The sequence below is a fragment of the Euleptes europaea genome, chromosome 21 (assembly GCF_029931775.1).
Source record: "Euleptes europaea isolate rEulEur1 chromosome 21, rEulEur1.hap1, whole genome shotgun sequence".
In the NCBI taxonomy this organism is placed as follows: Eukaryota; Metazoa; Chordata; class Lepidosauria; order Squamata; family Sphaerodactylidae; genus Euleptes; species Euleptes europaea.
The window spans coordinates 6,118,756-6,135,209 of NC_079332.1; the positions used below are offsets into that span (position 1 = coordinate 6,118,756).

Below are 16,454 nucleotides of genomic sequence, written 5' to 3' on the forward strand. Positions count from 1 at the left end.
CTACCCCCAAATCAATAAGCTGTATAAACGCTCGTCAGATCTCAGAAACTAAGCAGGGTCAGTCCTGGTTGGTACTGAGATGGGAGACCGCCAAGGAAGTCTAGGGTTGCTGCGCAGAGGCAGGCAATGGTGAGCCACCTCTGAACGTCTCTTGCCTTGAAAACCTGGGGGACGCCATGAGTCGGCTGCAACGTGACGACGCTTTTCACCACCAACAGGATTTTAAGAAATCAGTAGCACCGGGTGCTGAGGCTCACTTGCTATTCTGGCATGCAATGAGCCCTCTTATAATTAAGGCAATTTATATTTGAGCTTCAATACTTGATAAAACTTTCTGGTTTGAGAGAGACAGGAGGGGGGAGGAAGAGGAAGAAGAGTTGGTTTTTATATGCCGACTTTCTCTACCACTTAAGGGAGACTCAAACCGGCTTACAATCACCTTCCCTTCCCCACAACAGACACCCTGTGAGGTAGGTGGCGCTGAGAGAGTGTGACTAGCCCAAGGTCACCCAGCTGGCTTCATGTGGAGGAGTGGGGAAACACATCCAGTTCCACTTAAGGGAGACTCAAACAGGCTTACAATCACCTTCCCTTCCCCACAACAGACACCCTGTAAGGTAGGTGGCACTGAGAGAGAGTGACTAGCCCAAGGTCACCCAGCTGGCTTCATGTGGAGGAGTGGGGAAACACATCCAGTTCACCAGATTAGCCTCCGTCACTCCTGTGGAGGAGTGGGGAATCAAACCCAGTTCTCCAGATCAGAGTCCACAGCTCCAAACCACTGCCCTTAACCACTACACCACACTGGCTCTCCTAGGATCCTAGGGCACTAAGTCAGATGTGGGACGGAAGCTAAAGCTCAATGAACACTGCGTGGAACCCAAAGGATCACCCTGACAAAACAAACAAAAACAGCAGAAATACAATGAAACGCAAAGACTCCATGCTGCCCACCTGTACCAGTCATACAAATCAATCCGGACTGCCAGCTCTTCCAGAGAGACATCCTCGTTCTTCCAGAAAGGGATCTCAGTCGTCTGCCTCACCAGCTCATCCAGCAGCCCTTGGAGCTTCTGGACAACGTGCAGGTAATCGGTCTGCTTGGCAAACATTTCTTCGAGGACCACTAAGTTCGGTTCTGCCGTTTGGTTCAGAGCAACCGCCGTGTCAAGCACCTGAGGAAAGGAAGAAAGGCCCGATCCTTGACAAGGAACCCTCCATGTGAGCACGGAGACACAAGGAAGTAGGATCAAGTGGCCCGGGAATCCAAGGGTCCCTTGTCAAGATAGACGATCCAAGGCAGCGGTTCGATATTTTGGGATTGCGATTTTTAGTAGTCGAGCTAGGTGCAGAGGAGCCCCGTGGCGCAGAGTGGTAAGCTGCAGTACTGCAGTCCAAACTCTGCTCACGACCTGAGTTCGATCCTGACGGAAGTTGGTTTCAGGTAGCCGGCTCAAGGTTGACTCAGCCTTCCATCCTTCCCAGGTCGGTGAAATGAGGACCCAGCTTGCTGGGGGTAAAGAGAAGATGAATGGGGAAGGCACTGGCAAACTACCCCGTAAACAAAGTCTGCCTAGTAAACATTGGGATGTGACATCACCCCATGGGTCAGGAATGACCAGGTGCTTGCACAGAGGACCTTCACCTTTAGCTAGGTGCCACACCAGAGACTTGGCCCCACCTGACATGGTCTCACATGCAAACCAGCAACGCATGCACAAACATTCAAAGCTTCTCCCATTCAGTAGCAACAGACGAGGGCAGTTTCAGAAGATATAGTCATGTTGGTCTGAAGTGGAAGAGCAAGATTTGAGTCCAATAGCAGCTTAGAGACCCACAAGATTTTCGGAGCATCAGCTCTTGAGAGTCAGCTATCTTCGTCAGATGGGTGGGCTAGAAGAAGGAGCCACATTCTTTCTTGGCATCTCTCACAACATTCAGACTCTTCCTGCTGGGCATGGAAAGACCAATTTCTACCACAAAGCAGCTGCCAGTCAGAGTACTGGGCCAACAGGGAAAAGGACCAGACTCTTAAGGCACCTCCTTGTATCCTTGTTATCAAACAGCAAAGCTGTAAAGTAACTGGTTTTTTTTTACCCCCTACCCTCTTGAGCAGTGACAGTCTGAAATATGTGTGTGTGTGTAGCTGCCTGAACCATGCATAATTGTGACAGAACATTTCTTTATTTATCCAAGCAAATCAAAGCTGCTATTTTTAGAAAAGGACAGAGAAAGAACAGAATCGCATCTCCCTATATTAACAGAAAGCCATCCAAGCTTTGCTGGGAGGCAGGTGAGAACAGAGAAGACCCTCAGGTGAACAAAACCTCTCAGGACAGGATTTCACCTGCCCATAGGGACTCTTTGGGGGGATGGCCTCAACTCACCCGGTCTTGGACCCCAGAAACAGTGCGATTGGCATGCCGGAGGGAGTACGTCACCCGATGAATACCATCGCTGGTCTCCCCATTTCCGTAGAAGCCAACAGCTATACCAGCACTATGAGGAAAAAAGAAACAAACAAGATAAATAAAATGGGGCAGTGTTTTTCCATCTGCTCCTGACTTGAAAAAAGCCAGCCGCCCCCTCATTCGAGGGTCTCCGCAGGAGTGAACTCTGGGCTACGAAGTAAGAGCTGCTGCTGGGGTAATTCTAACCCCTCTGTATTCCACACGTAAGAGAACTGACTTGGCTATAAAACTGAGGGATGAAAACAAAACACACAGCTTTTCTTTAGCTCTGCAGCGCTGCATCCAGCCTTGCTTCCATTGTGAGACCCAAAGAAAAGCTGCAGCATCCACCCACTCGAGCGTCAGTTGCTGCAGGCGGCTTTCCATGCTTCCCACCTTCAGGGAACACAGTCTGCAGTTCTGCCTCCCCCTAAAAACTCCTGGCCTATTGCAGAGAATTGTGGGACGTCTTAAAAGAGTATACAGCCCATTCTGTATGTGCACTTGGCTACGTCTCACCTATAGCATTAACAAGCTAGAGTTTGATATTCTTCCCTCTCACTCACAGGAAAAAAGGGGAGGGGCCGTGGCTCAGTAGTAGAGCATCTGCTTGGCATGCAGAAGGTCCCAGTTTCAATCCCCAGCATCTCCAGTTAAGGGGACTAGGCAAGTAGGCGATGTGAAAGATCTCAGCCTGAGACCCTGGAGAGCCACTGCCGGCCTGAGTAGACAAAACTGCTTTGGATGGACTTTGATGGACCAAGGGTCTGATTCAGCATGGCAGATTCATGTGTGTGTTCGTGTGTGTGTGGTTTGCCATTGCCTGCCTCTGCATAGCTACCCTGGTCTTCGTTGGTGGTCTCCCATCCAAGTACTGACTCCGATTAGCTTCTCAGCTCTTCCAAGCTTGGGCTAGGTCCAGGCTACCCAGTAGGCAACTATTTCCATACCTTCTCCATATTCTACTCTGAACAATAGCTCAGTTCTAGTATTAAGCAAAGGATTATTCAGGAACAAGCTCTGATGTCTCCTTGAGTGTCCTGGGAACATGAGTCACGTGGCTTCCGTGTGGAAGGGGTCTAACACAGTACAAAGGAACACAGCTAGAAACCCATAGAGGGCCACCGTGCCCCAGCATGCACAGAAAGGAGAGAGAACTTGGTTTCCATTGTGACCGTTGCGAAATCGGAAGAAAGCACAATCCTTCCACAGACTGCGTTCTCGCTTCTCCAAAAAACCAAGTGCAGACCCACTCGGTGCAGGAAACACTATTCTTAGAACAGCAGAAGCAGCAGTTTCCAGTCAGAGGAGCTAAGGAAGAAGGATGACCCGGGGAGGAAGCAGCTGCAGATGCTTTATACTTTCAAGAATGAGAGCGCAGGCACAGTGGCTGCACTTTCCTGAACTGTGCTTGCTACCATGAACACATTAGCTGCGCCATGAGTCACTTTCTTTCAAATCCACCCGTCTATGCCTCTGCTTTTAAGTGCCTTTCCCCTCGGCTACAAATAATAATCAATCTAAGCCACCAGCCCGCTCCCCCCACTCAATAAACCCCCCAGGCTGGGGGGAGGGGGGAATGGGGATGGTGGTCTTGACATTAGCCTCTCCTCTAACCCCTTAAGGCCAGAAGGCGAATGCCCCGGCTCTCCTCTTGGGCAGGACTCCTTAACTCCAAGAGCTAAGCGAAGCCCTCGTCTAGGGGTACCGCGGTGATCGATGGTCCCAGGAGACGGGCGGAAACATTACCAGCAGCTATTGAAGGAAAAAGGAGGAGGAAAACATCTCACAAAAAGGCATGCGATGGGAGAAACATCTTGCAATTCAGCCCAGAGGGAGTCGATCATATAGGAAGGGCTGGAGATATAATTCCCCGACTGAAACGAAATATGGTCACTTGCTCTTTGGCTGCAGGACCGCAATATAAGTATTAATATTTAACAGCAGTCGTGTTATTAACAAAAACAATACTAATGATACAATACCGTTAAAGAAAATGAAGTATCTAGAGGTAGCTGTGGGGGGGGGGGGAATCGCCCATAAACCACAAAGAGCGCATCTCGAATTAAGCTCTCGGTTTAAGATAAAAGTGAGGTAAACAGCAGAACTGTGCAGGGACAAAGGGCCTGGTGCACAAAGAACGCCATTTCCCTCTTTTAGAACTAAAAAGAGAGACAAGGAACTGTCAAGTAACTAGTTAAAGTCCTGTCCTCTTCCCCTGACCCAAGAGGAAACCCATCCAGACAAGACTCTTATTAACAATGGCCTAGTGATGACAAGACACCTTTAATTACAGGAATGTTACAAGCTGAACCCTTTAAAAAAAAACACCTTAACGTTACTCCCGGGGATGAGTTAATCTGCCCATCTAATTACCACCTTATTCTTCAACATCAGGGGGAAGTGGGGAAGTGCTATTTCTGGGAGAGCTGCAAAAGCCATCTTTCAACATCTGTTTGCATCTTACGCCTGCTAGAGAATCGGAAGTTGGAGACTGTCCGAGCAGCCAAGGAAATGCACAGCGCACAAAACGGGAATCCCCAGCTGCCTGCCCTTCCAACCCCGCTCCTTCTTGCTCCTTCAGTGTTTTCCTGCCGTTCTCGACTACACAAAACATACCCCTCCTAAAACTGACAGAGATGCCTGTGGCATTGAACAACTAGCCAGTTCCTTCTTCTCGGGCCTCGAGCAGAGACTCTCAAACTGGTATTTAGCAGGGGGCACTTGAGAAGCGCTGGAGGAGGGCCACAGGTAAAATTAAGACTCACCAGGCAGCCTCTCCGGAATGCCTCATAACGTTTGACACAAATCAGGACTGAAAATCTGGCAATTTCCTTAAACTGCACAACAAAGAGCGTGGAGAGCACAGAGTGTGCGTGTCTCACTCAACAAGTATAATGAGTTCCAGCTCCAGTGTTTGAGCTCTTTTTCTTTTTTCGTGCCCCTGAGTACCCCAAGGAAAGAAGGTAGCTGGACAGCCTCCACTTCAGAGCAGGAGGAATATTTCCTGTACTTTCTTCTCCTTCATGTCCATCTATTGTCTCCCCATTTCTGTTTATATAATTGCAGGTGGCCCAAATATGCTTTGCAGGCCGCAGGATTCCTTTTTGCCCTTTAGGCAGGCTCACAACTGTAGGGGGCACAGACCCCTTTGCAAATTGCCACTGCCCTTTTCTGAATTTTGTTTTCCTTTACAAGTGAATCAGACCACTGGTCCTTCAGGGTCAGTACTGTCTTCTCAGACCGGCGGTGGCTCTCCAGGGGATCAGGCGGAGGTCTTTCACATCACCTCCTGCCTGATCCTTTTTAACTGGAGATGCCGGGGATTGAACCTGGGAACCTTCTGCATGCCAAGCCGAGGCTCTTCCACTGAGCCACAGACAGTCTCTAATCCTTTTCCTCCTGCCTTGACCCCCTCCAACCTCCTTGCTAGACTCTCTCTTTGCTCCAGGGACCCAAAGCAGGTTAGGCTGAGAGACTGCGATGAGAGTGACCTTCCATGGCACGAGTGGGGATTCAAACTGGGGTCTCCTGAATCCTAGTCTGAGACTCTGCCACCATACCACTCTGGCTGAGTAAAGGCTATATTAGGGTTGCCAGCTCCAGGTTGGGAAATATCTGGAGATTTTTGGGGCAGAGCCTGAGGACGGCGGGGTTTGGGGAGGGGAGGGCCAGCGTGATGTAGTGGTTAAGAGCAGTGGTTTGGAGCGGTGGAATCAAACCAGATTTGATTCCCTACTCCTCCACACGAGCGGCGGAGGCTAATCTGGTGAATTGGATTTGTTTCCCCACTCCTACACACAAAGCCAGGTGGGTGACCTTGGGCCAGTCACAGCTCTCTTCAAACTCTCTCAGTCCCACCTACCTCACAGGGTGTCTGTTGTGGGGAGGGGAAGGGAAGGTGATTTTAAACCGGTTTGAGTCTCCCTTAAGTGGTAGAGATAGCATATAAAAAACTAACTCTTCTTCAATGCTGTGGAGTCTAATTGCCAAAGCAGCCATTTTCTCCATGTGAGCTGATCTCTATTGGCTGGAGATCAGTTGTAACAGCAGGAGATCTCCAGCTACTACGTGGAGGTTGGCAACCCTACTGAAGACAGCAGTACTGTTTAACCCTCGTAAGGCCAGCTTCAGCTAGCAGGAGAAGGAGGCAGGGGGCGGGGACACCCGGACTCACCTGCAGACCAGCGTTGCTATGATGACGCACCATGCCGTACAACAGCAATCTGCGTTCAGATGTTCTTCGCTCTTGCGATGGCGACAGCACAGCCAGAAGGAGTAGAAGAGGAGGAAGAGGAGATCCAGAGCAAGGCAGGACACAGCAACCCCGCCTAACAGCAACAGGGCCTGCGGGAGACAAAAGGAATCATAGAATCATACAGTTGGAAGGGACCACCAGGGTCATCTAGTCCAAACCCCTGCACAATGCAGGAAATTCACAACTACCCATCCCACCCCCAGTGACCCCTACTCCATGCCCAGAAGATGGCCAAGGTGCCCTCCCTCTCATGAACTGCCTAAGGTCATAGAATCAGCATTGCTGACAGATGGCCATCTAGCCTCTGCTTAAAATCTCCAGGGAAGGAGCGCTCACCACCTCCTGCGGAAGCCTGTTCCACTGAGGAACCGCTCTAACTGTCAGAAAGTTCTTCCTAATGTCTAGATGGAAACTCTTCTGATTTAATTTGAACCCGTTGGTTCTGGTCCAACCTTCTGGGGCAACAGAAAACAACCCGGCACCATCCTCTATATGACAGCCCTTCAAGTACTTGAAGATGGTTGTCGTATCCCCTCTCAGTCTTCTCCTCCTCAGGCTAATCCAATTAAATGACAGAACGCTCATAAGCGCGACATTCAGTGTCTTCGTGCGGCTATCTCCATATGTTCGCAAACTGTCTTGATCAACTGCCTGCCATATTGCTAATAATCTCTTGATCTGAAACAGACAGGTGCCCAGATCCTTCCGACTGGGCAAAGCTTCACTCATACAGCACTAGCTGAATGGCTGCTTATGGTCTTACAAGCGCCAGCAACCAAGTCAAGGGATTCTCGCTGCAATCCCTAGACCCAGATTTGAATACTCCTTAATTCTGGTAAGTGTCCATTTCTTATCTAGCAGAATCTACCGAGTGGCAATATCTACCGAGTCAACACGACAAAGTAAAATTCGAGCTTTTATTTACCATTCTGACAGTGCCACCTGTGACCATACAACCAGTAAAGGCTAGTTTTTCCTTTTGTCTCATGCAAGCCGCTTAATACTGTTGTTTTTCAAAACATTGTACAAAAATAAATAAATATAATATAGTCTCGGATCCTTGAGTTAACTCAATATGGCTTCCAAAGAATGAATAAATAAGGGCTTTCCTCTTACATCCAGGGCAGAAGTCATAACTGGGAGGGTAGTTAACCAGCTATAGTTCAAAACAAGACTATTCCCCATTTGCTGCTTTCTCATTCACGAATGGAAGACTGGCTCCCAAATCACTGAAGGAAGGATGCAGCCATTCAGTCCAAGATACAAAGGGCTCTTTAAACCTCCCAGCCCACAGAGTAAGGGTTAGAAACCAGAGCCCTTGGTATCTCTGCTTGCATACAATATAGAAGTGACATAGTGGTCAGAGTGTTGACTCAGACCAGGGAGACCTCGGGTTCACACCATCACTGGGCCAGGCGGCAAACTGGGTGACCCTTGCTCAACCTCATCTACGTCAGGGCATTGTTATGTATCACGAATGCTTCCCTGAGCTCCTTGAGAGAACAGCAGGAAGAAAATGCGTCAGATCATTCAGACGCATAACCGACAGCTCCTTCTTGTGGGAGTATAAAGGGTCATGCTATGCTGTAGGCAGCAGGAAACTGCTGCAGCTATACAGAGCTCTGAGTAGCCACTCTCTATGCTAGCCATAGCAGGGCTGGCCCAGAAGGGGTGCTTTTGGGACACAGCCCTGTCTCTTCCAACCCACTAATCTGACACAGCCCTCTTACGGCATTTGTTTAGCTGAAAGCATGTGGAATCCCATGGTGTGAAGTTCACTTTTTTCATTTTGCCTGCTAACCAAGTTTTGTTTTTTGGATTTGCCTGGGACCACCCATCTGGCTCTCTGAGAATCAACACATCGAAGGGGATGATGTAGTCAAGTTATGATACTATAGAGTCAGAGTTGGCTATCATCACTCAAGGCAAACAAATCCAAGAGAGATACACAGAGAGAGGATCATGCTTCCTGAATGGACACTTTTGAACTAGTTATTTTTTTTAAAAAAAAAAAATCAAAATGGGTGGGTGCCTTTTGCTGAAAACATTCCCCCAAAGGAGAAAGTGCTCTCCATTTAACCCCCAACCCACACACTACTGCAGGGCTCGACAAATCCCAGACACCAGGTCACCATGGTGAATAGAAATTTCATTGAGGCACCCAGTATTTTCAGCAATGGGTTTATTGTGGTGTCTCTAGGTGATCATCAGGAGAAGTGCTAACTTCTCATTCCACATCAGAATATGTGTGTCTGTACGACGGAGAAATACACGTGCACGAAGCACTTGTCATTGTTTGTTTGTATGTTAACTGTACACTGTTCAGTGGTGACAGAGGAATGAAATTTCCTACATTTTTTCAGCTGGCTCCTACCGCTAAATAAAATTGGTCAAGGCCTGTACTATTGCACATTGCCACAACTTCATGTTACTAGCGTTCAAATTCTGGCTGTATTAACATTATATGTGGCAAAAAAAAAACCCACAAGTGCTTGAAATGATTGCTGTTTGGACACAAATCTGGAAGGTTAGACCTGCCAAATGCCACAAGTCATCTTAAAAACATCTGGAACACAGCTCACGTGGGCTTGCTCTAACCCAGTAATATAACTGCCCTAGGACTTCATTTCTAATCGTTTTCACCTCTGGCAATCCTGATAAAATTACACAGCTATTTGAATTTTTAGCAATAAAATAACTTTCCCCCAGCAAGGAAGCTGGCATTAGGACTACTACAATTAAATTAAAGTGGGATTCTTTTTTTTAAGAAAAGGGGGAGGTTTTCAAAGACCACTCACCAAAAACAATCAAACACATGTGCTGAAGACAAAAGTCCATAGGTCTAAAGCTTTTCCCACTGGGGGATTCTCTGAGCCAACTCTACATGCTTTCTGCTAAGCCGATAGAAGCATTTGAACATTTATGTAAATACAGAGCGGCCTCATAGACCAATAATTGGTCCACCCAACTCAATACTATCTACTCTTCTAGATGGCAATTCTCCAGAGTCTCAGGTACAGAAATACCCACTACCCAAAATCCTTTAATTAGAAATGCCAGGAACTGAGTTTGGGGGCTTCTGCATGCCAAATAGTTGCTCCAGCATGGCATCTCCCTGTTTGCAGAATGATACCCTCAAAGTTCAGATTGATCCTGCAAACAACCACAGCGGCAAGGCTCAAGTGCCCAGAAACCCGATACTGTTTAGAATACAGGTGAACCTGTGAAGTTGTCTCATCCCAAGGGAAGATGCTAACCCACAGGGTAGGCATGTCATTCAACTGATGGGAAAGGAAGATTCAAAGCAAAATGGTCGTTTCACGCAGCAAACACACATTTAGTGCAAGACAGTACGGTGTGGTTGTCAGAGTGGTGGACTAGGATTTGGGAGACCTGGGTTCAAAACCCTACTGTGCCATGAATTTGGGAGACCCGGGTTCAAACCTCCACTACGTCATGGAAGCTTGCTGGAAGACCCTGGGGCCAGCCACACTCTCTCAGCCTCACCCACCTCGCAGGGATTGTTCTGAGGATAAAATGGAGGACAGGCAGAACAATGTTAGGCGCTTGGGGTTCCCACTGGGTAGAAATGAAGTAAAGGGTAGAAATGAAGTAAACAGAATAAATCTTCACTGCGTAGGGTGCAGGAGAATGGTGCCATTTCTGAAAAGATGCAGCACCTTAAAAAGAGGAAAATTTCAAACAAATCGGCTTGCTTTGCCTAGTTCCCCTGAAAGGGCTTTTAAGAGATGCTTTACAGAAATGGGAAAGGATCGAGGTGAGCAGTTCCCAGTGATTCAAGTGTGACAATGAACACATGAAGCTGCCTTATACTGAACCAGACCCTTGGTCCATCAAAGTCAGTATTTTCTACTCAGACCGGCACTGGTTCTCCAGGGTCTCAGGCAGAGGTCTTTCACATCACCTACTTGCCTAGTCCCTTTAACTGGAGATGCCAGGGATTGAACCTGGGACCTTCTGCGTGCCAAGAAGATGTTCTACCACTGAGCCACGGCACCTCCCCATGCAGATATAGGACAATGCACAAAAACAACTACGCAGGGTGTTCTGGTGTATATGTATGACTTATTGTGAGATTGTGTGTGTGTGTGTGTGTACCATTTCCTAATCAAGGACTAGCAACAACCACTGTATGGCCTATGGAAACTATTAATCTACATGTCAATTACTTGTAATATTACATTGTCTAGTTCTTGTAATGCAAAAGGGCTTTCTTCTGCCAGCTCTTTCGTGATCCTCTTGTTCTGAATTTTGATGTAGTCTGCAGACCCCTGCGTAAAAGCTCACTAGGGCTCCTGTGGTATTGTGCCAAAAGGTGACATCATCTCTTTCTGCCGCTTCGCCTGATTTCTCGGAAGTGGTAATGGGAAGGAAGTCATTAATGACTACCCTCTCAGCTACATTCGATGACCAAAATATGGCGAAAACCTTTCAGCGTCCAACAGACAGCCCATAACCTTTGCTGGCTTATTAAAGAGGTAGTTTTATGCCACGGAAGGAAGCGCCAAAACGTTTAAGCTGCTGACACTGATCACTCTATGACATGCTAAAAAAATATCAGGCTTCTGCAAACCAGCCAGCCACTGGGAGCAACTTACCTTTGAACACATGAAGCTGTCTTATACTGAAACAGACCCTTGGTCAATTCAAGTCAGTATTGTTTACTCAGACCGGCAGCAGTTCTCCAGGGTCTCAGGTAAAGGTCTTTCACATCACAGACTTGCCCAGTCCCTTCAACTGGAGATGCCGGGGATTGAACCTGGGACCTTCTGCATGTCAAGTAGATGCTCTACCAACTGAGCCACAGCCCCTCCCAGAATCTTTTTGGCCCTTAAATGATGTCTCCTGCCCTAGCTAAGATGGCCAGCAAGCAGACAGAACTCAGGGAGTCGTGTGACACCAAATTGTAGAGCAAGGCAGAAGCAGTAGGAGTCCGCCAGGTACGAATGACTCTTTTGCTGGTGCCATAAAAAGAGCCAGCACCGAATGCTGAAACTCAGGTGTACCAGTTCACAAACAACGTTCTCTGTCAAGTATGAAACCAGCATCCAACTGAACAGACAGAACCGGGTTTGATTCCCCATTCCTCCACATGAGCAGCGTAGGCTAATCTGGTGAACAGGGTTGGTTTCCCCACTCCTACACATGACGCCAGCTGGGTGACCTGGGGCCAGTCACACTCTCTCAGCCTCACCTACCTCACAGGGTATCTGTTGTGGGGAGTGGAAGGGAAGGTGATTGTAAGCCAGTTTGAGTCTTTCTTAAGTAGTAGAGACGACGTATAAAAACCTTTCTTTCTTTCTTTCCTTCCTTCCTTTCTTTGCCTATTTCTATACACACCTGAACCTCTAAAGGATGTGTATGAATTTTTCCCTTGAGTACCTTTGCCTAAACATCAACAAGATCAGTGAGAATTGTCCCCCAAATACACAGTTTTTACCCACCCACCCCCTTTTGGGGAGCGGTGTCCCTGATTTCATTCAAGGTTCTCTGCAGTAGCCTACAGACAGTACAAACTCTTCTGCCTTTAAACTAAAAACAGATTTACAGGCAATTGCCCGATCCTGCTCTCCCAAAAACAAAACAGCAACACTGAAATTGTGCTTCACGAAAGATAAATACAAGCAACGTTGCCTCAAACAAAGGCCGAGAGTTCCTGTTTGGCCTTCTGGGTCCCTATTTTGCAGCAAAGGAAGCCTTCAAAAACATTCTCAAGGAACAAACATCGCCACTTCAAGTCTGTAACACGCAGGGAATAGATCCAAAGCCAGACAAGGACCCACCACAGAGCTGGAGCCGGCGTTTCTGAACCCTTGACAAGACTCTGAGCCTCATTAACTGCTTTCCTTTCCTCGCTACTCCAGGCCCTGCCAAGGGCAGCTAATTGACTAAAAGAGGTCTCCTGTGGGAGCTCAGAGATATCTCGAAATGGATTAGATCTCCTGGCTGGCTAGGCAGTGGGTCTGGATTTCCTCTATCCTTCTTCAAGCATCCACCCACAGTGCCATGAAAGTGAGACGGTTATCTCCAAGCAAGACGCAAACAGATACTTCCTTGTGAAGAGGGTTCTGGATTCAATCACAAATGCTTAAAGTTCCGGTTTCTAAAAGCAGAGAGACTGGGAAAGAAGAAGTGTTGGTTTTTATATGGCGACTTTCTCTATCACTTAAGAATCACACCAGCTTACAATCACCTTCCCTTCCCCTCCCCAAAACAGACACCCTGTGAGGTAGGTGGGGCTGAGAGAGCTCTAAGAGCTATGACTAGCGCAATGTCACTCAGCTGGCTTCATGTGTAGGAGGGGGAAACTAACCCAGTTCACCAGATTAGCCTCCATCGCTCATGTGGAGTGGAGAATCAAACCCGATTAGAGTCCACCGCTCCAAACCCCTGCTCTTAACCACTACACCACGCTGGAAAAGGTATAGCTATGTTCTACCAAACTGGAGTGCTGGTGTTTTACACCTGAAGAGGGGCCGGGGCTCGGTGGCAGAGCATCTACTTGGCATGCAGAAGGTCCCAGGTTCAACCCCGGGATCCCCAAGGGATCAGGTGTAAGCGTAAGGAAGTTAGTCCCATGTCCTCAAACTCTTGGGAACTTAGAACAGGAATGAACCAGGAAACTGTGATCAGCCACAGCTCTCTGGTGTTCATCAAAGTAACAAGTGCATCCAAGCACATTTTGACTTGCAGTTAACACACATCAATCAACGGTGTATCTGTGGTCCCACACAGAGCGTGAAACAGCTCTTAGTGGGAAAGGACCACCCTGCTGAGATGAGACCAACCCTAGTGTTGAACCTTATAGCCCAAAGACAAAAAAAATCTCATTTCCTAGACAGATAACAAAATGGCAAAATACTTTCAAGTGCAAAGACATTGTGGGTCACTTAAGAAGCAACAACTATGCATGAGACTGCTAGGAGAAAGAAGAAGGTGGGTGGATTGTCACCAAGTAGTGAGATCATATAGTTTCAAAGGATTGCCCTGTTAGTCTGCAGCAGAACAGATAGATTTGAGCCCAGCAGCACCTTGGAGAAGATTTTCAGGTATAAGCTTTCAAGAGTCAAAGCTCCTTTCGTCAGATACGGGTAGGAATAGATTGATCTCCATTCCTACTTGTATCTGTCAAAGGGAGCTTTGACTCTCGAAAGCTTATACCCTGAAAATCTTGTTGGCCTCTTAAGGTGCTACTGGGCTCGAATCCAGCCAAGTCAGAGACTCCTTCACAGTAAAGCGCCAGTGCAAGGAGAGATCTGGAACCCAAGATCTAATGGTGGCGTGAAAAACCCACAAGAGATGCTTCTCAGCCTTCCGTTTCAGACACCAAAAAGGTATTTCCAGACGGGCTTAGCACTTGGGCTAGACGGGCAGCTTTTAACTCTTCCTCCGCAAACGGAAAAGAGGGAAAAAATCAACAAAACCTTGTCGGTGTTTCAGAGCCGAGAAACAAGGCGTTGGGAGACTTATTCGCTTTTACCTGGTGGCGGATGAATTTCACAGCGCCGTGAAAATCTAATGAGGCGAGAGGTTGGCTGTCAGAGCCAAGACCCCCCCCCCCACACACACACACACCCTCCCTCCACTACAAGCCGAGGAGTAAAGAAGAAGAGAGGCAGCCCCGGCTTCAAACACACCAACGAGAAACTTGCACGGAACGTTCTATTTCCCCCTCACCAGTCAGGGAATACCTGCCAAGGGGGTTAAAGCACCTTTGAACAAAAAGAGTTATTTCTAAAGCAAGAAGACAAGATCACCTTGCCGTTACCATATTCCATCTCTCCTTGCAGAACAAGAAGCTGCCGCAAAGGCTTGGAGAGGGGGCAACAACAACCTCCACAGATGTCTCAAAAGTGTTGGTGGGGGCCACGGTGTGAATGAGCCAAAGAAGCCACCAAAAACCTAACCATGTATTAAATAGATGCAGCCAACATACTTTGAAGAACTTTCCCCCACAACCATAAGGGCTAGCTAGAAGCTTTTGTTTGTTTGTTTTTTGAAAAATAAAAGAACACACACGTTATGCCCCAAACCCCTTTGCTTATGTGGGTAGACAGAATACGACCCTAGCCCTAAGGTAAGTCTAAGCAACTGCCAAGTTGTTGGCTGCGTTCCCCTTGGCCGTCAGAGAGTAGGGTTGCCAGGTCCCCCTTTGCCACTGGCGGGAGGTTTTTGGAGAGGAGCCTGAGGAGGGCGGGGTTTGGGGAGGGGAGGGACTTCAATGCCATAGAGTCCAATTGCAAAAGTGGCCATTTTCTCTATGGGAACTGATCTCTAGAGGCTGGAGATCAGTTGTAATAGCAGGAGAACTTCTGCTATTACCTGGAGGTTGACAACCCTATCAGAGAGCAAGAGAACAGGTAAAAAGGAAGGAAAAGCAGGTCCAAGCAGATGCTGCAGAACGCATGGAACACATGCTCCCAATGCTACATGCCTAATTATAACAGAGATTTAAACTCCACTGTAGAGGCGAAGAAAATATTACTAGTGTTTGATACTGAAGCCGCAGCCGTGGTTTTAACCAGCGGGGAATTCCAGACAGAAAGCACGGGCAAGCATGTGAAGGGGGGAGAGAGAGAAGAAAAACAAACGGGGGGGCACTGCACTTTAAAACGAGCCATTTTTAATTACCAAGCAGCACACGCTGCAAAGGTTTATTAAAATCTCGCTGTAACCATCCCTTTGCAACACCACCTGCTCCTGCCCAGGCCACGCAGACCACGCAGCCATTCTCTCTGCCGTGGACCACTTCTTGCCACGGCCATCTGCCGTTTTAAGGGCTAAAACTGTTTCCTGAGCAATGGAGGAAGCCAACGAGGGTTGGCCGGTAGGCAGCCACACCCTTAATGGAATCAGTCAGCTAAGAAAACTGAGACCGCACAATACCGTCTATCCCGGGGTCCCCTATGTGGTACCCGTGGGCATCATGGTGCTGACACCATTCCTGGCGCCCGGCAAGCGTTTTTAGAAAATGCCCAGGGCCAGGTATCGGACAAAGGGAGCTTTGACTTCCGAAAGCTTAAACCCTGAAAATCTTGCTGGTCTCTACGGTGCTACTGGACTCGAATCTTTAACATAATACGTGTAACCAAACAGAACAGGTTTACTAAAACTGACAGACACCGGGGCTGAAACTGCAGTACGAACAGTCAATTTCTGCCTTCTGTACCTATTCCTCTCCCCTGAGAAAACCAGGGGAAACATTTTGCTTGAACCCTGAGGAACAAGAGCAGTTTAAAAAAAAACACACACACACAAAGAGAAATCATGCCGATGATTCGGCATAATAAGAAACAAGCATTTTGGAAGCTCTCCAGAAGCGGGGAGGAGGGGTGCAGGTACAATGCAAACTGCTGCATCCTTGGGGGAAAAAATAACGTCTTGGAAGCGGAAGACATCGGGTTTCTTCATCAATTCACAGCACAAAATACTATGGGAAAGTATAATAGCAGGATGGGCTTGTTCACATTATAGATAAAGGGCCGAAATATCTATTAATAGACAGGACTGACAGTAGGTTTATCAAAGTTATGGTGCTTCAACCCCCTGCAAATCACGTTCTGTATTATAAATTTTATTATTATACATTTTAAAACTTAAATGACAAAAAAACAAGAAGAGGAAGAGTTGGTTTTTATATGCCGACTTTCTCCACCACTTAAGGAAGACTCAAACCAGCTTCCAATCACCTTTCCTTCCCCTCCCCACAACAGATACCCTAAGAG

At 47.7% G+C, this 16,454-nt stretch overlaps 1 protein-coding gene across 1 annotated transcript in view; it reads right to left on the bottom strand.

Moving 5' to 3' along the window:
* Positions 1-16,454, bottom strand: part of TTYH3 (tweety family member 3) — a 59,719-nt gene that overhangs the window by 24,948 nt on the left and 18,317 nt on the right. The window contains exons 2-4 of the mRNA XM_056866584.1: positions 6,628-6,797; positions 2,388-2,499; positions 955-1,175 (exon numbers count right to left, since the gene is read on the bottom strand). Coding sequence (XP_056722562.1) covers positions 955-1,175; positions 2,388-2,499; positions 6,628-6,797 — 503 coding nt within the window. The remainder of the gene's footprint in view (positions 1-954; positions 1,176-2,387; positions 2,500-6,627; positions 6,798-16,454) is intronic.